The 15,786-nt window shown below is 45.5% G+C and overlaps 4 protein-coding genes across 6 annotated transcripts; 2 read left to right on the plus strand and 2 right to left on the minus strand.

Annotated features, from left to right (window-relative positions):
- Position 1: 1 nt before the first annotated feature.
- ndufa11 (NADH:ubiquinone oxidoreductase subunit A11) lies at positions 2-5,348 on the minus strand. Its single transcript, XM_086046521.1, has 4 exons — positions 5,181-5,348; positions 2,056-2,148; positions 1,126-1,248; positions 2-193 (listed from the first exon to the last, which is right to left on the minus strand). Exons 1-4 carry the CDS (start codon positions 5,338-5,340, stop codon positions 81-83), a joined length of 489 nt encoding a protein of 162 aa, XP_085902647.1. The 5' UTR covers positions 5,341-5,348; the 3' UTR covers positions 2-80.
- A 372-nt stretch (positions 5,349-5,720) lies between these two features.
- mrpl55 (mitochondrial ribosomal protein L55) lies at positions 5,721-7,238 on the minus strand. The gene is made up of 3 exons (XM_086046522.1): positions 6,886-7,238; positions 6,182-6,359; positions 5,721-6,098 (listed from the first exon to the last, which is right to left on the minus strand). The coding sequence occupies exons 1-3, from the start codon at positions 6,921-6,923 to the stop codon at positions 5,946-5,948; spliced, it is 369 nt and encodes a 122-aa protein (XP_085902648.1). The 5' UTR covers positions 6,924-7,238; the 3' UTR covers positions 5,721-5,945.
- Positions 7,239-7,366: 128 nt separating this feature from the next.
- On the plus strand, positions 7,367-12,020 carry ctns (cystinosin, lysosomal cystine transporter). 3 transcript variants are annotated; one of them, XM_086046516.1, is made up of 12 exons: positions 7,367-7,653; positions 7,909-8,043; positions 8,379-8,440; positions 8,533-8,611; positions 9,457-9,547; positions 9,614-9,717; positions 9,798-9,935; positions 10,220-10,319; positions 10,409-10,528; positions 11,147-11,317; positions 11,488-11,605; positions 11,729-12,020. In XM_086046516.1, the coding sequence occupies exons 3-12, from the start codon at positions 8,386-8,388 to the stop codon at positions 11,869-11,871; spliced, it is 1,119 nt and encodes a 372-aa protein (XP_085902642.1). In that variant the 5' UTR covers positions 7,367-7,653; positions 7,909-8,043; positions 8,379-8,385; the 3' UTR covers positions 11,872-12,020. The 3 variants fall into 3 exon arrangements, with proteins under 3 accessions (XP_085902642.1, XP_085902643.1, XP_085902641.1); XM_086046517.1 differs by lacking the exon at positions 7,909-8,043; XM_086046515.1 differs by lacking the exons at positions 7,367-7,653; positions 7,909-8,043 and adding an exon at positions 8,050-8,271.
- Positions 12,021-14,034: 2,014 nt separating this feature from the next.
- Positions 14,035-15,782, plus strand: LOC147139283 (antihemorrhagic factor cHLP-B-like). The gene is made up of 7 exons (XM_086048373.1): positions 14,035-14,287; positions 14,392-14,502; positions 14,592-14,676; positions 14,801-14,970; positions 15,055-15,168; positions 15,410-15,490; positions 15,562-15,782. Exons 1-7 carry the CDS (start codon positions 14,084-14,086, stop codon positions 15,727-15,729), a joined length of 933 nt encoding a protein of 310 aa, XP_085904499.1. The 5' UTR covers positions 14,035-14,083; the 3' UTR covers positions 15,730-15,782.
- The last annotated feature ends 4 nt before the right edge of the window (positions 15,783-15,786 follow it).

Here is a 15,786-nt window from a genome sequence, read left to right on the forward strand (position 1 = left end):
CTGACTTTTTCACCACACAAATTTATTACTTCAAGACACGCGTTTGCGAGACGACACATTTACAAAAGTTGCCATGCTGGTCACAGTTTGGGAGGTCCCATCAGTCGCCAGCCCTCCATCTTGGAAACTTTGCCAAAGAAGGCCAGAACTCCCAGACCCAAACACGCCGACGTGCCCGTTGCCGCGCTGTGGGCTACACGCACACACACAAACACACACAAACAAACATGTCAAGTCAAGTGTATTTCTATAGGCCTTAATCACAGGAAAGTCTCAAGGAGACAAACATGCGCGCACAGCCACGGAAAAAGGAAAAAAAACACGGCAGCAAGAATTCACAACAAGTTGAGACCGATAAAAGCACTTGAAGATTGTCTCTGCAAACGCAAATGAAATTGAATAACGTCACGTCTTGAAAGCAAACAACGTCATCTGAGTTGCCGGGACGTCACCGGTTAGGACGTCGCTAACGTCGCTTCAGTCGTATTACAGGAGCCAAATATGGCTCGACGGTTGGTGGCATGTATTACTTGCGTCGAGCACTGTGTGGCGCTGTCACTAAGAGTAGATAAGAACGGAGAAAGAACGAGTGGACCCGTGTTGACTGGCATGGGCAGACCGGACCATTTTTTTTTAAAGTTTCCCGCCTATCGTTTATCGCCTACAAAATGGCCGCCGGTCAAAGGCGGACGGAGTGCTGCTAATAATGATGATGATGTCACTCATCATTTTGATGTCATTACTAATCATTGTGTCACTTGTCACGATGACGATGATGATGTAACTAGTCAGGTCAATATGACGCAATGATGCCACTCCAAATAATGATTGTCACCAGAAATGATGTCACGAGTAGTCGGGATGATGTCACTTTTCATGATGACGTCACATGAGACGTGAGAATGGCGTCACTCGCCATTAGCGACGTGTCACTGGCCGTTGTGTCACTGGTCACCAGCACAAGACTGCCGTCAAAAGTCAACGATTTTGATGGCACCGGTCAAGATGACATCACAAGTCATGACGTCACGAGCCATGCCAACCACGTCGGTTACGGGGATGACGTGAAAAGGGACGAGCGCCGCCGCCGCCGCCGCCGCCGCCGCCGCCGCCGCCGCTACTTACTCCTGGCGCCCAGGAAGATGCCGGAAGCGCACCCGCCCACAAAGTAGTTGAGCGGATCGTCTGGAGCCTCGCGGGCCTGAGCGCTGAGACACGTGGCCATGCCGAAGATGGCGCCCATGGCGGCTGGTGGGACAAGCAAGGAAAGGCCACACACAAAGCCGTCAATCAATGGCCGCGCTCGGGCGCACGGTAACGACATCACAGCCATGTTGATGCTCGTGTGGCAAAACCTCTTTTGTCACAAAACGTACCAGTACGAGGACTCACATTACAGTGCTCGCCGACAACGAGTAACGATAACGGACACGGCGATGTGAGAGTACCGATAGCAGGCACGGTATCGGGCCGATATCGGCCACTTGTGAAGGTTGCCGATACCGGCCGGCCGCCAATGCTTGAGGAGCGCTCGTGTACTATCGGGAAGCAAACGCCACGCGGGGCTGTGCGACGAGCATCCTTGGCCAGCCTCTCGCGTCAGCGTTCGAGACGCGACGTCCTCAAGTACATGTTGACGCGAAGGCTTCATGTGCCTTATTGGCGCGTTAAAGCTGCCGAAACTAAACATGTACTACACATGTACACTTGGGTAACTCTCGCAAACTTATTTGGACTTTCTACACCCAGGCTTTCAGGCATACGTGCAGCTTACGCATGAACCTGTTTCATCGGCTCAAAATAAGACAATGTTATGATTTTTTCAATAGACTTTATTCAAGATAAAGTCTAGTTTTCCTGTTGAATGCAGTACAGGTAAAAAGTACATGGATGTGCTGCACTCAATAAACTACCGACTTATTTGTACTGGTACGAATGTGTATTTTGCAATATTTTGTGCAACAGTTTCACACTGCGGTTCAGTAAAAGATGACTGCAACCATGGTCGCAGTCGTCCTTGTGTTCTCGTAACCGCGGTAACCGTCGGTCACGTACCCATGGTAACGGTGACGTTTCCGGCCCGCTGCACAGCTTCCATCGCGGTGTCAGGCTGGAAGGCGACGATGTGATAGGCCGAGCCCACCAGGCCTGAGAACACACAAGGCGCCGCTGGTTAAGCCTCGGCGCTCAAAAGGCGCCAAGCACCTTTTGGGTCATTCGCTCCCTCCTTTGACCGTCCAAACACGCACTGTAACGAACTGATGTCAATTGACAACAGCATCGTACTGACTGTTCAATATTCATCCATAGCGTGTCAATCAACTGTTCAATCAGTCAGTTAACAAGAATAACTGGAATTGAACAGCATCAAACTAGGGATTGCTGTAAATGTCTGAAGAGTAGTTTAATGTATTTAAAGAAAAAAAAATCAGTACAGTTAATGCTTGGTCAAGAATAACAAACTGTCATGTAAAAGAATGAAAAAGTATTTTCTGTCATGCAGTGGCGATAAGCAACACATTGCGATCCCCAGCACTTGACAGAAAACACATTCCACTTCTGTATGAATCACCTTGGATTCAAATTCAAAACAGCAATTGCACGCACGTCATTTAGTGGAATGCAAGACTAGACAGAAAGAGGGCAACAGCAGATAGTTGTCAACCTTGGCAATTCATCAAACCTTGAAGCTGCTCCTATACTTCAGTTGGCACAGGTGCACGCATGTTAGATTGGATGGCTGGTTGCATTTTTGATAAGATTTTAGAAGCACAAGAAGGTACGCAATTGAAATCAAATACGATGAGCGTCAAAATACGTTCCAGCGAGTCGTCCAGTGACCGAAGGCTCCGCTCTTTGAATCCCGCTCTGTCCGAGTCATGCGTGCTTGTGGCTACGGTGGAAGTTCGCCTTCGCCGCCGCCGCCGCCGCAGTGTGCATGAGCAATGGATCCATCGTGGGCACTTTGACTATGTTATAAATCGAATGCATTATTAGTTGGATCAAATAGCAGATTTAATATCTAAACTGGCGTGTACTGTAAAAATAGCATAACAGTTATCCTACTGTCATGGAGTGTAATCCAAAATACACCATTATACTGTTAAGATGAATTACAGTAGGTGCATTGTAAAAATAACAGTAAATTACTGGCGTCCATGCTGCCAATAATTGACCGTTATTTGAAAGCGAAATTCTTTACAGTGCAAGTACTGGAGCAAATTCCGACAGCGAGTCCTGCAGGTAGTCCAACTGCAGCATCTTCATGAGATGAATGAATTCCTTTCACATGAGCTACACAGCAACCTGATCATTAATGACAAAGTCATGTTTTTTTTTTATTTAACCACTAAACGTTCAATATTTGCTATGTGTGGGAATGCAAATAGGTTGGCAAACACTGTTTGCGTGAGTTTTGTTGGTAGCGACAATCGTCGCAGTGCACTAGTAGCACTGTAAAAGTATCCGGAAGCATAATTCATCATTTTAATCCAGTGGTGAGAATTAATGAAATACAAATACTCCGCAACTGTACAAGGTATGAAGTATGAGTACATTTCCGTCTTCTAAACTACAGTCAGTATTTATTTTTCGGGCTCCCCACTTCAGAATGCAAATAGCTGTTTCTGTACTTTCTACTCCATCCTTTGTAAATATAGACTTGCTGCTGTTTTCAACCGCCGCTGATAATGACGCCACGTAGAAAAAAACAAAGACGAAGAAGGATGGGAAGAAAGTCCAACTCATTTGAGATTGTGACTGATTGATTGAAATCTTGTGCACTTTTATGGCGTAGATACTGTTATCTAGACAGCAGCGACAACCTGGGAGCATGAACCACAAACATCACCCAACATATTCGGAGAAGTTAGATGTTGTACTTGTGGCGTTCAAAAAGTTGAGTTGAGTTAACAAAAACTAAGAAAATAGCTCAAACGAAATGTCAATAAACCTTTTGTTAGCGAAATAAAATGAAAACGGAAATGAACAGAAACTACATCTTACATTTCTAAAAGTAAGTATAAATAAAGTATAAAATGACCTTCATTTTAAGCTTTGCAAATGAATACTATACATGCGCTTTTGGGGCGCATTTCAATTTTAAAATGCATTTATTTCTGTATCGGGTCGTACAGAAGCACAAAGGCCAGTCGTTTTAGAATTGTACTTTTCGCCTAACAGCTCAAGGTCATTTTCTAGACGCTTCGTTCTCGCCATAGTCTCGTTCTCTAGTCATAGTTTTGTTCATCGTTTTATGTTTGTTAGTCCTCGTCCTTTTGACTGAGCTTTTTATTTTTCCTGTCTTGGATTTTGATATCTCGTTTGTACCTTTCAGTTCATCTATTCTCCCTTACCTTAGCGAGCGTTTTCTGTTGCAATTTGATAGTCCCTGCTTTTTCGCCAGTGATTTATGTTCATACTTTGTCGGACGGTTGCGTGAGTAATACAAGATTTTCTGGATTGACGTTTTTGTCTCATTCTGCCTTTTTGGGGTCCGCACACACCATTGTCCGCTTTAGTCGGACCCTGACATTTACCTTACTTTGAAACACAATACTTGACCTCTTTTTAATTATCTTTCACTTGGAGAGGAAGTCAATCCAAACATATTTTTTCAAGAATATGTTCTATGGAGGCCAGCTACTTGAAACAAGGCATTCTGATAAATATTGCGTCTTTAACAAACAGTCCTTCACAAAAAAAAAACAAAAAACAAAATATATACCGGTAAAATAAAAACACTAATACCAATAAAGACTAAACTAAAACGAACTCTTTACAAATAAATTACAAACGCTAACAGAGCTGCTCTAAAAACTCATTAAAACGAAGTGAAATTAAACAACAAAGGTCAAAACGAGATGAAAACAAACTGCAATGAAACACACCTAACTATTATCCTGATCATCGGTTTTATTTTATTCATTTTTTCTTTAACGGTACTTACTTCTACGCAATTACAGTAAGTACTTTTACAACCACTTTGACTTGATATCTATCAATGACTTTAATTAATCCCACACACCGGTAAACACTACGCTCCACTTTAGCGACGTGCTAAACTCATTCGGAGCTTTAGCATTAGCTACAAGAACGGGACATAACTTGGCGGCGTTGGCTTATCAGCAACTTTCATGTGGAGCGTTGAACACAAATTGTTGACAGTATCCAATATTCACCCAAAGTGGTGGCCAGCTTGGTTGTTATCCATGTTTTCTGCACGCAGTCGGTGCCCTCTGGAACGTCCCAGTAGCCCATTGCGCCCAAGACTGCTAGCAAGGACAAGCTCGCCAAAACTCGCGAGGCTTCACGCGAAAACGGAAGCGGCATGCGGTGCATTACTGCCACCTACTGCACGGGAAATGAACTTTTTTTTTCCAGATGATCACCGCAGGTTGAAATGGAAATGTTGAGTAAAACAAAATTGTCTGCTGTCTAAAATATTTTAAGACTGTATACTCGACTAAATAGGTGACTAAAACATCTACTACGAAAAAAAAAAAAAAAACACGAAAATTGAAATGGTGAAAAACAGTTTCAATGCTATTGCTCCATAACTGAGCATTTCCCAGTTGTTCACATTCTCCGCAGCTTTAAAAATGTTTCATTAGAAACGAAACTCTGAATTCACTTTACAGTGTCTTTAAACTACTCAGTAGTATGTAAACCATTGTGATTTTGTTTTTCTACTTTTGTTCGGGGAAAATATATCCCATTGATTTTTGCAAATGTACAACAATGTTTATTTCAATGAATTGAAAAAAAAAATCAAATGAAGTCGGGAAACATAAATGACAGCATGGTGATTAAGTGTTCTCAAATGGACACTTACATTTAAAATACACAAGATGTCAGAAAGCAATGGAACATGCATAAAGACAATTGGTGGTAAAATATGCACACTTCTCAAACAATTTCTAATCTTAACAGCGGCCATGTTCTCTTTATTTCTTCTTGTTCCAGAATTGGCTGTATTTGTCCACCTTGAAGTCGTCCTCATAGTGGACCGTGGTCTCTTTTACCGTCTTCTTGATTTCGCGCTTCTTCTGACGACTCCGGCGCTGCTCCTCCGACAACGTCGACAGATCTACTGGCATCTGCCACACAAACAAAAACACATTCAACGTGAAGACAAACATGTGGAAACAAGACAAATTGATGTACAGGCGTAGCGGGTGACCATTAGGATGCGCCTGGGTTCTTTGTATCGGATGTTGACGGTGGAGCCATCCGGCCGCACGAGCATCACCGGGTACAAGCGTTCGTACTTCTGTCGACTGCAGCGTACCACCGACGTCCTGTTGGAGTTGAGGCGAGCGGGAAGAGTGTGCGCGAGGGACGTCGGCCTCAAAAAGCGCCTGAAGAAAACGTCACAATCACAACCACACAATCAGCCATTCAAACACGTGGAAATCGAATCTACACAAATCCAAATAACAAAATTACCATAATCTGTGCGGAAAGATGGTAAATAGTTTCTTCATTTTTAAGACATTTTGCTTAGTATAAAATGACTCTACTTCAAATAACAATGTAATTAAACTAGGTATGTTTCTGCCAGTGAACATGTTGGATTATTAAAGAAAGCTTGTTCATTTTCTGTGTTGCAAGGAGGTCTAAATGAAATCCAAACCAACGTATAGTAACATCAGTGCAGTGCAACAGTTAATGCAAAGCCTCACAAGGAAAGAGCAGTTTGTTGTGCCACAAGTGACATTATGCATACTGCTGAGGTTAGTGTGTGTCAAACCGAGTGAAGAAATAAAAGACTAAATGTACATAAACAAAGGACATTCGTCTTGCTGACTTTGGAGTGAACCTTGCAATCCAATCATTGAAAAATACATTTCCAAAAATTAAAAGTTAAAATAAAAGTCACCTTACCAGGAGAACAAGCGATGTGCGTTGTTTATCAATGACATGCTGGCGACGAGTTTAAGGCGCTTATTAGCATTTGGAAGGACGCTAACACCACCCGGAAGTCATGCCGCTAACCCGGAAGCCGGCGGACAAAATCCACGGATGTGGGTGGTGTCAATATCTTCTTTCAATTAATGGTGGATTGCAAGCAACATTCAGCTGCATACCGCTGTCTACTGTACGAGAGTGTGTAGCACTCATGTCTTCACATTCATCATGTACATATCAGCTTGGTGTCTCTTGGCCTTAAATATTTAAAAAGTGCTTCCCTTACACACCTGAATTCGAGAATTCACCCCTCACACGTATTAGAATCCCTTTTCCCAAGTACATACATACATTTCATCATTTAGTCCCGTCTGACCAACCCCGAGTCTTGTCATCACAACTTCCTCTTTTCTAAAAAAAAAAAAAACTTCCTCTTTTCTATTCCGCCCCTTAATTCATCCATCCGTTATCCGAACCGCTTGTTATTTTCATCACAATGATTTTTAAAGTTAATTCCCGTTATTAATTTCCAATCTTAGCCGGGCGAAATGACCCGGAAGTACTTGGATCATATGCTTGTTAGAATTCTACAAATGCTTAGGAAAAGTGCCTGGATGCAACATTTAAGCCCCCCTTAGCATAGGTTTTTGAGAAAATTTGAGAATGGATATTACGCACGATTCTACGACAGCAACAGTTAAAGCAACAGGACACCGACGTAGTTAACAGACTACACGAAAACAGGTAACAAGACCGGATAACCACCGTGCCTACAAGGCTGCCGTGTTGGCAGGGGCGAGTTTACTAAATTGTTAATTTGCAAACAGATTTTTATGAGGATTACTTTTTTTGTCAGTGACATAGCGTTTGCTATAAAACTAGAACATTTGAAAATATATCTAATATATGTTTGCCTGCTAAAGTTATTCCTTGTTCTTTCGGTTTTCTTGTCGTCCAAATACTGTACATGTAACTCAATGACGACCATGCCCCTTCTAGCTTAGCGTCATCCAACGCACACAGCTCAAAATGAAGCGTCACATCTATGGGTTGATACGTTCCGGCCTGTTGTTTTTTTTTTTTTTTTTAATCTGTCATGTGACCTGCAAAGCATCAAGGAACATCTTCCTTTTGGTAAGTTCAAGCGCGTCGCTCGCCAAGAAAAGTCACTAATCTACGAGTTAATGTCAACATACGACTTTGTTTTAGTTGATGTGTTTACTGAGCCGAATTGGTATGTGGTTACGATGGTTTCTGTCTGATGCGTTTATGGACCCCAGCCGCGTCTGCCAAAACTGACGTTGTGTCACCTCGAGTATTTTTCACCTGCATATACCTGACATGTGATCGTTTTGTTATAAAGTAAGTGTTAGATGTTAGTATAGTGACTTTCGAATGTTTGAATGACTTGCCTTGTGTGTATTGTTTGCCTTGTTTGTATTTGTCATGTCACGTGCGCGTGTTTGTAGTGCAGAGATGTGGCTCCCGCAGCTGCTGCTGCTGCTGCTGTGGCTGCTGGCCGACATCTCAGGTGACTTAGGCAGCATTTCAGGCAAAAAGGTGTCGTTGAAAAGGTGCGTCGAAACTAGTGTGACATGTCGGCATCTCGCCTTTAAAACGCAGAGTCACAAGTGTTGCTGTCCGCCCCGGAGGAGGTGACGCTCCAAGAACGCACCAGTGGCAACCTCACCATCGCCTCCAGGTGAGCACCTGACATACGCAAGTCTACACAAACAAGGAAGTACGTTTGTGTAGATTGCCACTCATCTGGCTCATGGTAATCCGCAAAGGTTGAGACAAGACAACTGGACCGTTTTCTTGTTTGTTGAAGACGTTTTACTGGTTTCGCCAGCCTTTTTGGATTCACAAACACCTTCCCGACCTTTTGGGGGGTGCCCCGCTCAGACTCGGGGCTGTGTTGGGAATCATTTACTCATTCCTTCTACAGTGGTCTCCATAGTTCATTAATTATAGTTATTAGGGAGTAGGAAATGCGAACCAGCCTGCCAGGGGGCCCAACCAAGCACATGGGGAGAGCGGGTATAATAATGGGGAAAAAAAGTAACTATTGTGGCTAATTTTGACCATTAGAGAGCACACTGGCAATCACATAAATGATCTTTGTAAATGACTGCTACTCAAGATTTGACAGCTCACTTGTCAAGGCTAAAAGATGCCAAATTTCATAAAGAAGTGAAAAAAAAAATGGCACTATGCTTCTGTGAAAATGATGACCTCCTGCAGACATATTTCAACAGACTAAAATGTCAGGTAACCGCTTCAGTGCGGAGCCTTTTCTGCACTGCCACAATCTGTTTGTGCTTTTGTTTGGGTGCAAATCAATGTGAATAATGGCAACAACGTGGAATAGTATTTGTTTATAGCCCACTAAGCCACAATTGTTCTGGTCCGACCCGCGTGAGATCAAATCGGGGAGAACGTGGCCTCTCAACTTGAATGAATTTGACATTGTTCCCAAAATGGTCAAGTCGCTATATAGGACGCCATCTAGTGGCTGGGCAGTGACTGCCATGCCCGCGTTTGCAGTGTGGCGCTCGAGCGGCCGCTGGCGATCCATCTGAACGTCACCTACAGCTCCAAGAGCAACTCGTCAAGGATCATCAGCTTGCCGGATCAGGTAAGGCCAGGACACGCGCTCCAGAAAGGCCATTAGCCACAGTCCCCCACCACCGCTGTCGTTTAGGTGACGCTGCCCGCCGCGGCCACGTCGCTCACGTTCACAGTGACGGCCCGCGCCGCCGGACAGGTGACGGCGTACCTGCTGTGCGACGACGCCGATGGCTGCGGGTGAGTGGCGGAGGTTGCGACGGCTGAGGCGGCGGCGGCGGCGGCGGCGTCTTCTGACGGCAGGTCGCGTGTGTCGGCAGCTCGCCGCCCCGTCTTCGCTTCCTGGTGGTCCGCAGCAACGCGGTGGCGGTGCTCAGCCAGGTCGTCGGGTGGATCTACTTCCTGGCCTGGTCCGTGTCCTTCTACCCGCAAGTCTGGGAGAACTGGAGGCGCAAAAGGTGCCCTAGCCATGTTTTGTTGACACGGAAGTCGCTACGGCTTCTTCTTCTATTATTTCCGATACATTTGCTCAATCGGCGCATGTCAAAATCGTTTGTTCCGATCGAAAGTGCGATGCACGAACACGCAAGTCCTAATCGGATCAATATAGTTGGTGTCCATGAAAGCAGTGCATTCGAGCCTAACTAGAATGCCAACTCTGATCGGATGAAAGAAATGTTGTCCATGTAAAGGTAGCCAGTGTTTAACACGCGGCGTGAACTTTGACCTGATCTCATTCCAGCGTGGTGGGCCTGAACTTTGACTTCCTGGCACTCAACCTGACCGGCTTCTTCGCCTACAGCGTCTTCAACGTCGGCCTCTTCTGGGTGACGCCCATCAAGGTGACGACTTTGCCCGCCCGTCGCGCGTCATGCCACCTATCATGTGACGACGGGTCACGCAATTTCACACGCCACTTCCTGCCCCCCAGGAGGAGTTCTTGCAGAGGAACCGGAACGGCATCAACCCCGTCAAGGCCAACGACGTCTTCTTCAGCCTGCACGCCTTCCTGCTGTGTCTCTTCTACGTCGGCCAGGCCGCCATTTACGAGGTAGGCGGCGGCCGCTTTGCCTTCCCACAGGTTCTCTCATGTAACTTTGCAGGAACTCCGTGTGAAAGGGTTCTCCGAACAGCTTGTCGCGGCTTTTTCCATGTTTTTCTGTTTAAATGGCACAGACACCGTTTGAAGTTCTGTACCAGAGCGCGAACACGATGCCGGTCACTTGAGTGTTCTCACGTTGCGTGAAATTGTGGTTCTTGACTGGATTCTGTGGAGAATGCAAAGATGGATAAGATGTCGGGACTTATGTTATGGCTCAGCTGCCGCAATCGTACGGTATCTATGGCAACATTCTTTGCTGTGTTCTGTGTAAAAGGCAAAGATGGATCAGAGCTGTATCTCTGCGTGAAAGTGACCTCGTTTCCGTGCAGGGCTCAATGTGAAAGATGAGTGGCTGTCGGATCTTGTGTTTCAGCTCTGAGGCAACCCTTTTGCTGTATTTGTGCATCTGGGTTCAGCACAGATTGATCTTCTGATGCAGCATATCTCCGTGTAAAAGCGGGCAGCGGTTTCTGCGCAAAAGACAAATACAGACAAGACGCCTGATCTTGTGGTTCTGACGCATCCCTCGTGCGTCATGCCGACGTGAAAGAGTGTTTTGTCTTGCAGAGGGGGGGCCAGAGGGTGTCGTGGACGGCCCGCCTCCTGCTGCTGATTGGCTGGTCGTTTGCCGGCGTCACCTCTTTCCTGGCCATCTTCCGGCGCCTCAGCTGGTTGGACAACCTCTACTTTTTCTCCTACATCAAGCTGGCCGTCACGCTGGTCAAGTACGTGCCTCAGGTTGGTCCGTCCGTCCGTCCGTCCGTCCGTCCGCGCGCCCGCCCGCCCGCCCTCCTTATCGGCGCGAAGCAGCAAAACGTTTCACGGGTGAATTGCGGCTGCAAATGTGCTGGCTGGCCACAGTCTTCATTGTGCGCTTTGGACGCTCACGTGACTTCCCGTTCCACCAGGCCTTCATGAACTACCAGCGAAAGAGCACGGAGGGCTGGAGCATCGGCACCGTGCTGCTCGACTTCAGCGGCGGCCTGCTCAGCATCTCGCAGATGATCTTGGATTCCTACAACAACGGTAACGCGCCTTCAAAAGGCCTGAATAATGATTCGGGAGAATTGGATGAATGGTTTCGGCTCGATCGTCCCGATCGTCCACCGTATACAAATACAAGCTACTTGGTGTGTTTCTTGCGTACAGACGAGTGGCGCCTGATCTTCGGAGACCCCACCAAGTTCGGCCTGGGTCTCTTCTCGGTGGTCTTCGACGTGCTTTTCATCTTTCAACATTACTGCTTGTACCGCTCGCACTACCAGGTGTTCGGACGCAGCGAAGTGGAGTGAAGCGCCACCTCGCGACCTCGCCACCTCCCAAAAAGCTGTTGGAAAACAAATATGTTCAAACGTTGATAGTTCACTCTTCCAGCTCCAGTTTGACTGGGCAACAACTTTTGTGAGCATGGGCATTCTGAAAATAAAATCGTGAATGAGAATTGAGATTTTTCTTTTTTCCATCGCAAATCTTCTCATGAATGAAGATTTTAAAAAAAAAAAACTAAATCTACTGCTTTTTCCCGTTTTTTTTCCTCCTGAAAAGAATTCAAGCATTTTCTCCCCAAAATAAATGGTTTCTGCTCGGGCAAAAGAAAATTCCTTGGAGATTTTTTTTTCTTGACTTCAAATAATACAAATATTTTCTTAATTGCCAGAAGATACTGTCTTTCTTGACTTTGTTTTCTAGAAAAAAAAGGCTTGCTATAACTTTCTCTCAAAAAGTATTTACATTTTTTTAATTGAAAAAAAAATATACAAATACATGACTTTTTCCTCAAAAGGGTTTTTACTTGACAGCCATTCACTTGAAAAATAGTACTTGTTCCTCAAATTTTCCCGAGAAAAAAAATGCTTTTACTTACTTTACTTTTACTTAAAAAAAAAAAAAAATTCTACAGATTTGCCCTTGTTGGACTTCAAACTTTGTGTGTGCCATCTAAAGACAATGAAAATGTTTCAAAAGTTTCTATTTCAGCCAGCGCTGTTGCCGTAGCGATGTGCTGTTTGCCAAGAAAATAAAGGTGTTTTTTGAGGGCCAACATACACAAAAACGGAACCTTTGCGCACACATGGAGCCGGCCAAACAATTTCATATTTGAATAATTTCATGCTCTGTTTTTGACCCGGCATATTGACACAACCTGAATGACGTTTTTGGTGCTCTGGAAGTCTTTGTTTGCCATTATTCCGATTTTTCTTCAGAAAAGTGTGGTGTTTCTTCGCTCACAATGAATGGAGCACATAGTATTTTGTTTTCAAGTAATCCTCATCATGCGTTTTCTATGATGACAGCTGGGGTAGGCTCCAGCACGCCCCGCGACCCTTGCGAGGAGAAGCGCTATCGGTAATGGATGGATGGATAGTATAGGCTCACAACTTACTCACAAAAGGGTCTCCAAGGGCTTCTCAGGCATTACACTCGACAACGATTGGCAACACCCTATGATCTAAACCCCCTAACCGGGCAAGGAAAAACTTAAAATGCCACGTGGGCAAAAAAGACAAAAAACATGAGTCAAACTGATGATTTCACCAGTCTTACTGATGACATCAGCAGTTAGTTTATTTGTCGCTGGTCATATCGTCACTAGTGATGTCATTCGTCATATTGATGTCATCTCGTTATGGTGATGATGTCCTTAGTCATATTCATGACGTAATGAAAGTTGGCTTGAACATGTCACTGATGCCACTAGTCATGCTGATGACGTCACTGACCGTGATTGCATAAGTCATGGTGACGTCACCTGTTTTATTAAAGCAGAGGTCAAGCCAAACATATTTTTTTTTTCCAGAATATGTTCTATGAGCTCACACTAGTCAAAACACAGCATTCTGATGATATGAGTTAAGCACCAACATCCACCCGTTTTTGTCCATCTCAGGGGGCGGGGCCATTTTGCCACTTTCTGTCGACTGAAAATGACTCAGGGCTCAGGTAACGACCAATCACGGCTCAGCTGTTTCCTGAAGCTGAGCCATGATTGGTCGTTACCGACTGTGAGCGCATGGCCGGTGTCCGTGCTGGTATTCAAGCAACCGAATCTTCGGTCTCTGCATGGGCAACCCGCTCCATGAAGTGAGCCACAGCAGCCTTTTTTTTTCCTTCAAAAACTATTTTTTCTAAAAATTTGAAATTTGCTTTTTCTTTCTTGATCAAAAAAAGTGACGAAAATGACATCACATTTCTCAGGAAAAAACAATCTATAGATGATTTCAGGGGGGAAAATGTTTTAACAAATGGTTCAAATGAATTAAAAAAAATAATATTCCAACTTGATTGTGTTTGTCTGCAGATTTTTCTCCTCTGTGAGTGTTTGTGTGGCGCACAGCTGAGGTCGCCATGGTGACTGATTGCAAGCACAGCTGCCACTCATGAGGTCACAGGTGTCAGCCGTTGGTCCTCCCGTGCGATTGGCCGCCGCAGCTGCTCAGCCTGCTTCAAATGTGCGTGTTGTGCATCTTCCGCTGTGGCGTGTGCTGATTGCGGCTGTTCTTCACGATGGCAACTCACCTCTTTGCTGTGCTGCTGTGGTGCGCCTTTGCACCCCTGGTCTTCCTGGGGAAGCTGCCCTCGCCGGATGTGACCTGCGGCAAAGACGGCGTGCGGTCAGTGGTCAGCGCGGCCGTCCGACACATCAACGAGCAACACACGCACGGCTTCAAGTTCAAGCTGAACAAGATCCTCAGCAGCAAATATCAACAGGTTAGCATTTGGCATGAGCGACACTTCTCAACATCTCATTCCCAAAGGGGATTTTAGGAACTCTGCAGGTCCACTCTGATGTGTGCTTGTGTGTCTCCCCACAGTTGCCCGGCGGCTGCCATGTGGATGTGTCGCTCAAGCTGATGCAAACCAAATGTCACTTCACCAACCCCAAACCTCACCAGCAGTGTGTCCCCTTCCGAATGGATGAACGTGTAAATATTCAGTCCAAAACGATTCCTCACCCCCCCCCCATTGAGTCAATGACTTTTTTTTTTTTTTTTTTTCTCTCCTCTTCCCTTAGGGTGCAGTGGCCACCTGCAGCGTCAAACTTGAGGTCATGTACAGCATGACCACGGTTATCAAGCACTTTTGCGCCACCAGGCCAGGTAAGCCCCCACAAAAAGCCTCGCTAGGTCATTGACTTGGCCTCATTTGAGGTGTGTTTTTTTTTTTTTTTTTCTTCATCCCAAATGTTTTGTGCAGACGTACTTAACATGCCGCTGTTTTCAGAACATACCAACGCACAGATGGCATGGATTTGTCCCGACTGCCCTGTGCTGTTGCCACTCGAAGAACCGCTGGGCGTGAAGGCGGCCAACCAGGTGGTGCTCAAGTTCAACCGTGAGGGCAACCACCAGAATTACTTCACCCTGATGGAAGTTGCTCAGCTGACAGGCGGGGTAACACTTGCTTTTCCTTTTGTTTGCTGGTTGGTGTCCCCCCCCCCCCCCCCTTGTTTAACTCCCACTTTTCCTTTGTGGCAGTACATCGCGACCATCGGCAGTCTGACGTGGCTCAAGTTGGCCCTGGTAGAGACGGACTGCCCCAGAGAGGCCAAGAACACTTTTGCACCCTGCACTCCTCGCTGCTCTCAAGCTGTGAGTTGGCATGCGTGCTAATAGAAACAAACGCCAAAGATGAATGTTTTATGCGCTGCAGACTTTTTTTTTTTTTTACTAGAATAGAATCTGCCTTTTTAAATGGTGTTGTTTTTGACTAATTCTGCTTCTGTGCTAGTCTTGGTTTTTCAGTGAATTTCACATGATTTGTGCTAAACTTTTGCCAGTCTTGGTTCCTGCTGTGCTTGGTGACTCATTGTTGACTTATGTTCTCTTAAAGAGTCATGTCTTTTGCCAAGCCACTTATTACAACTGGCAAGACCAAATTGGAGATCTTTCATGTGAATTGTATCACCCACAGGTAAGTTTGCAAACTCATGTTCTGCTTGTATGTGCACACAAAGCACTTTATTAATTTCCCCCCCCCAACAGACTTCAGTCTCCCGCTCAGCCAGTGCACCAAAGCCCACGTGCGGACTGTTCCATGAAAGTCCGGAAGCTTTTGCTTGCAAGGCGCAGTTGGGCATCCGCAAGCCCGCCATCCACCACATTTGTCCCTTCCCACTTATTGTTTACCAGCCGTATTGGATGAAAGGCTGAACATGTCTTTGTGCTTGTCAACTTATGAGCAAATTAAACATTTAAGTCTTGGATCCT

The sequence above is a fragment of the Filicampus tigris genome, chromosome 12 (assembly GCF_054856515.1).
Source record: "Filicampus tigris isolate MCC_2025a chromosome 12, RoL_Ftig_1.0, whole genome shotgun sequence".
NCBI lineage: Eukaryota > Metazoa > Chordata > Actinopteri > Syngnathiformes > Syngnathidae > Filicampus > Filicampus tigris.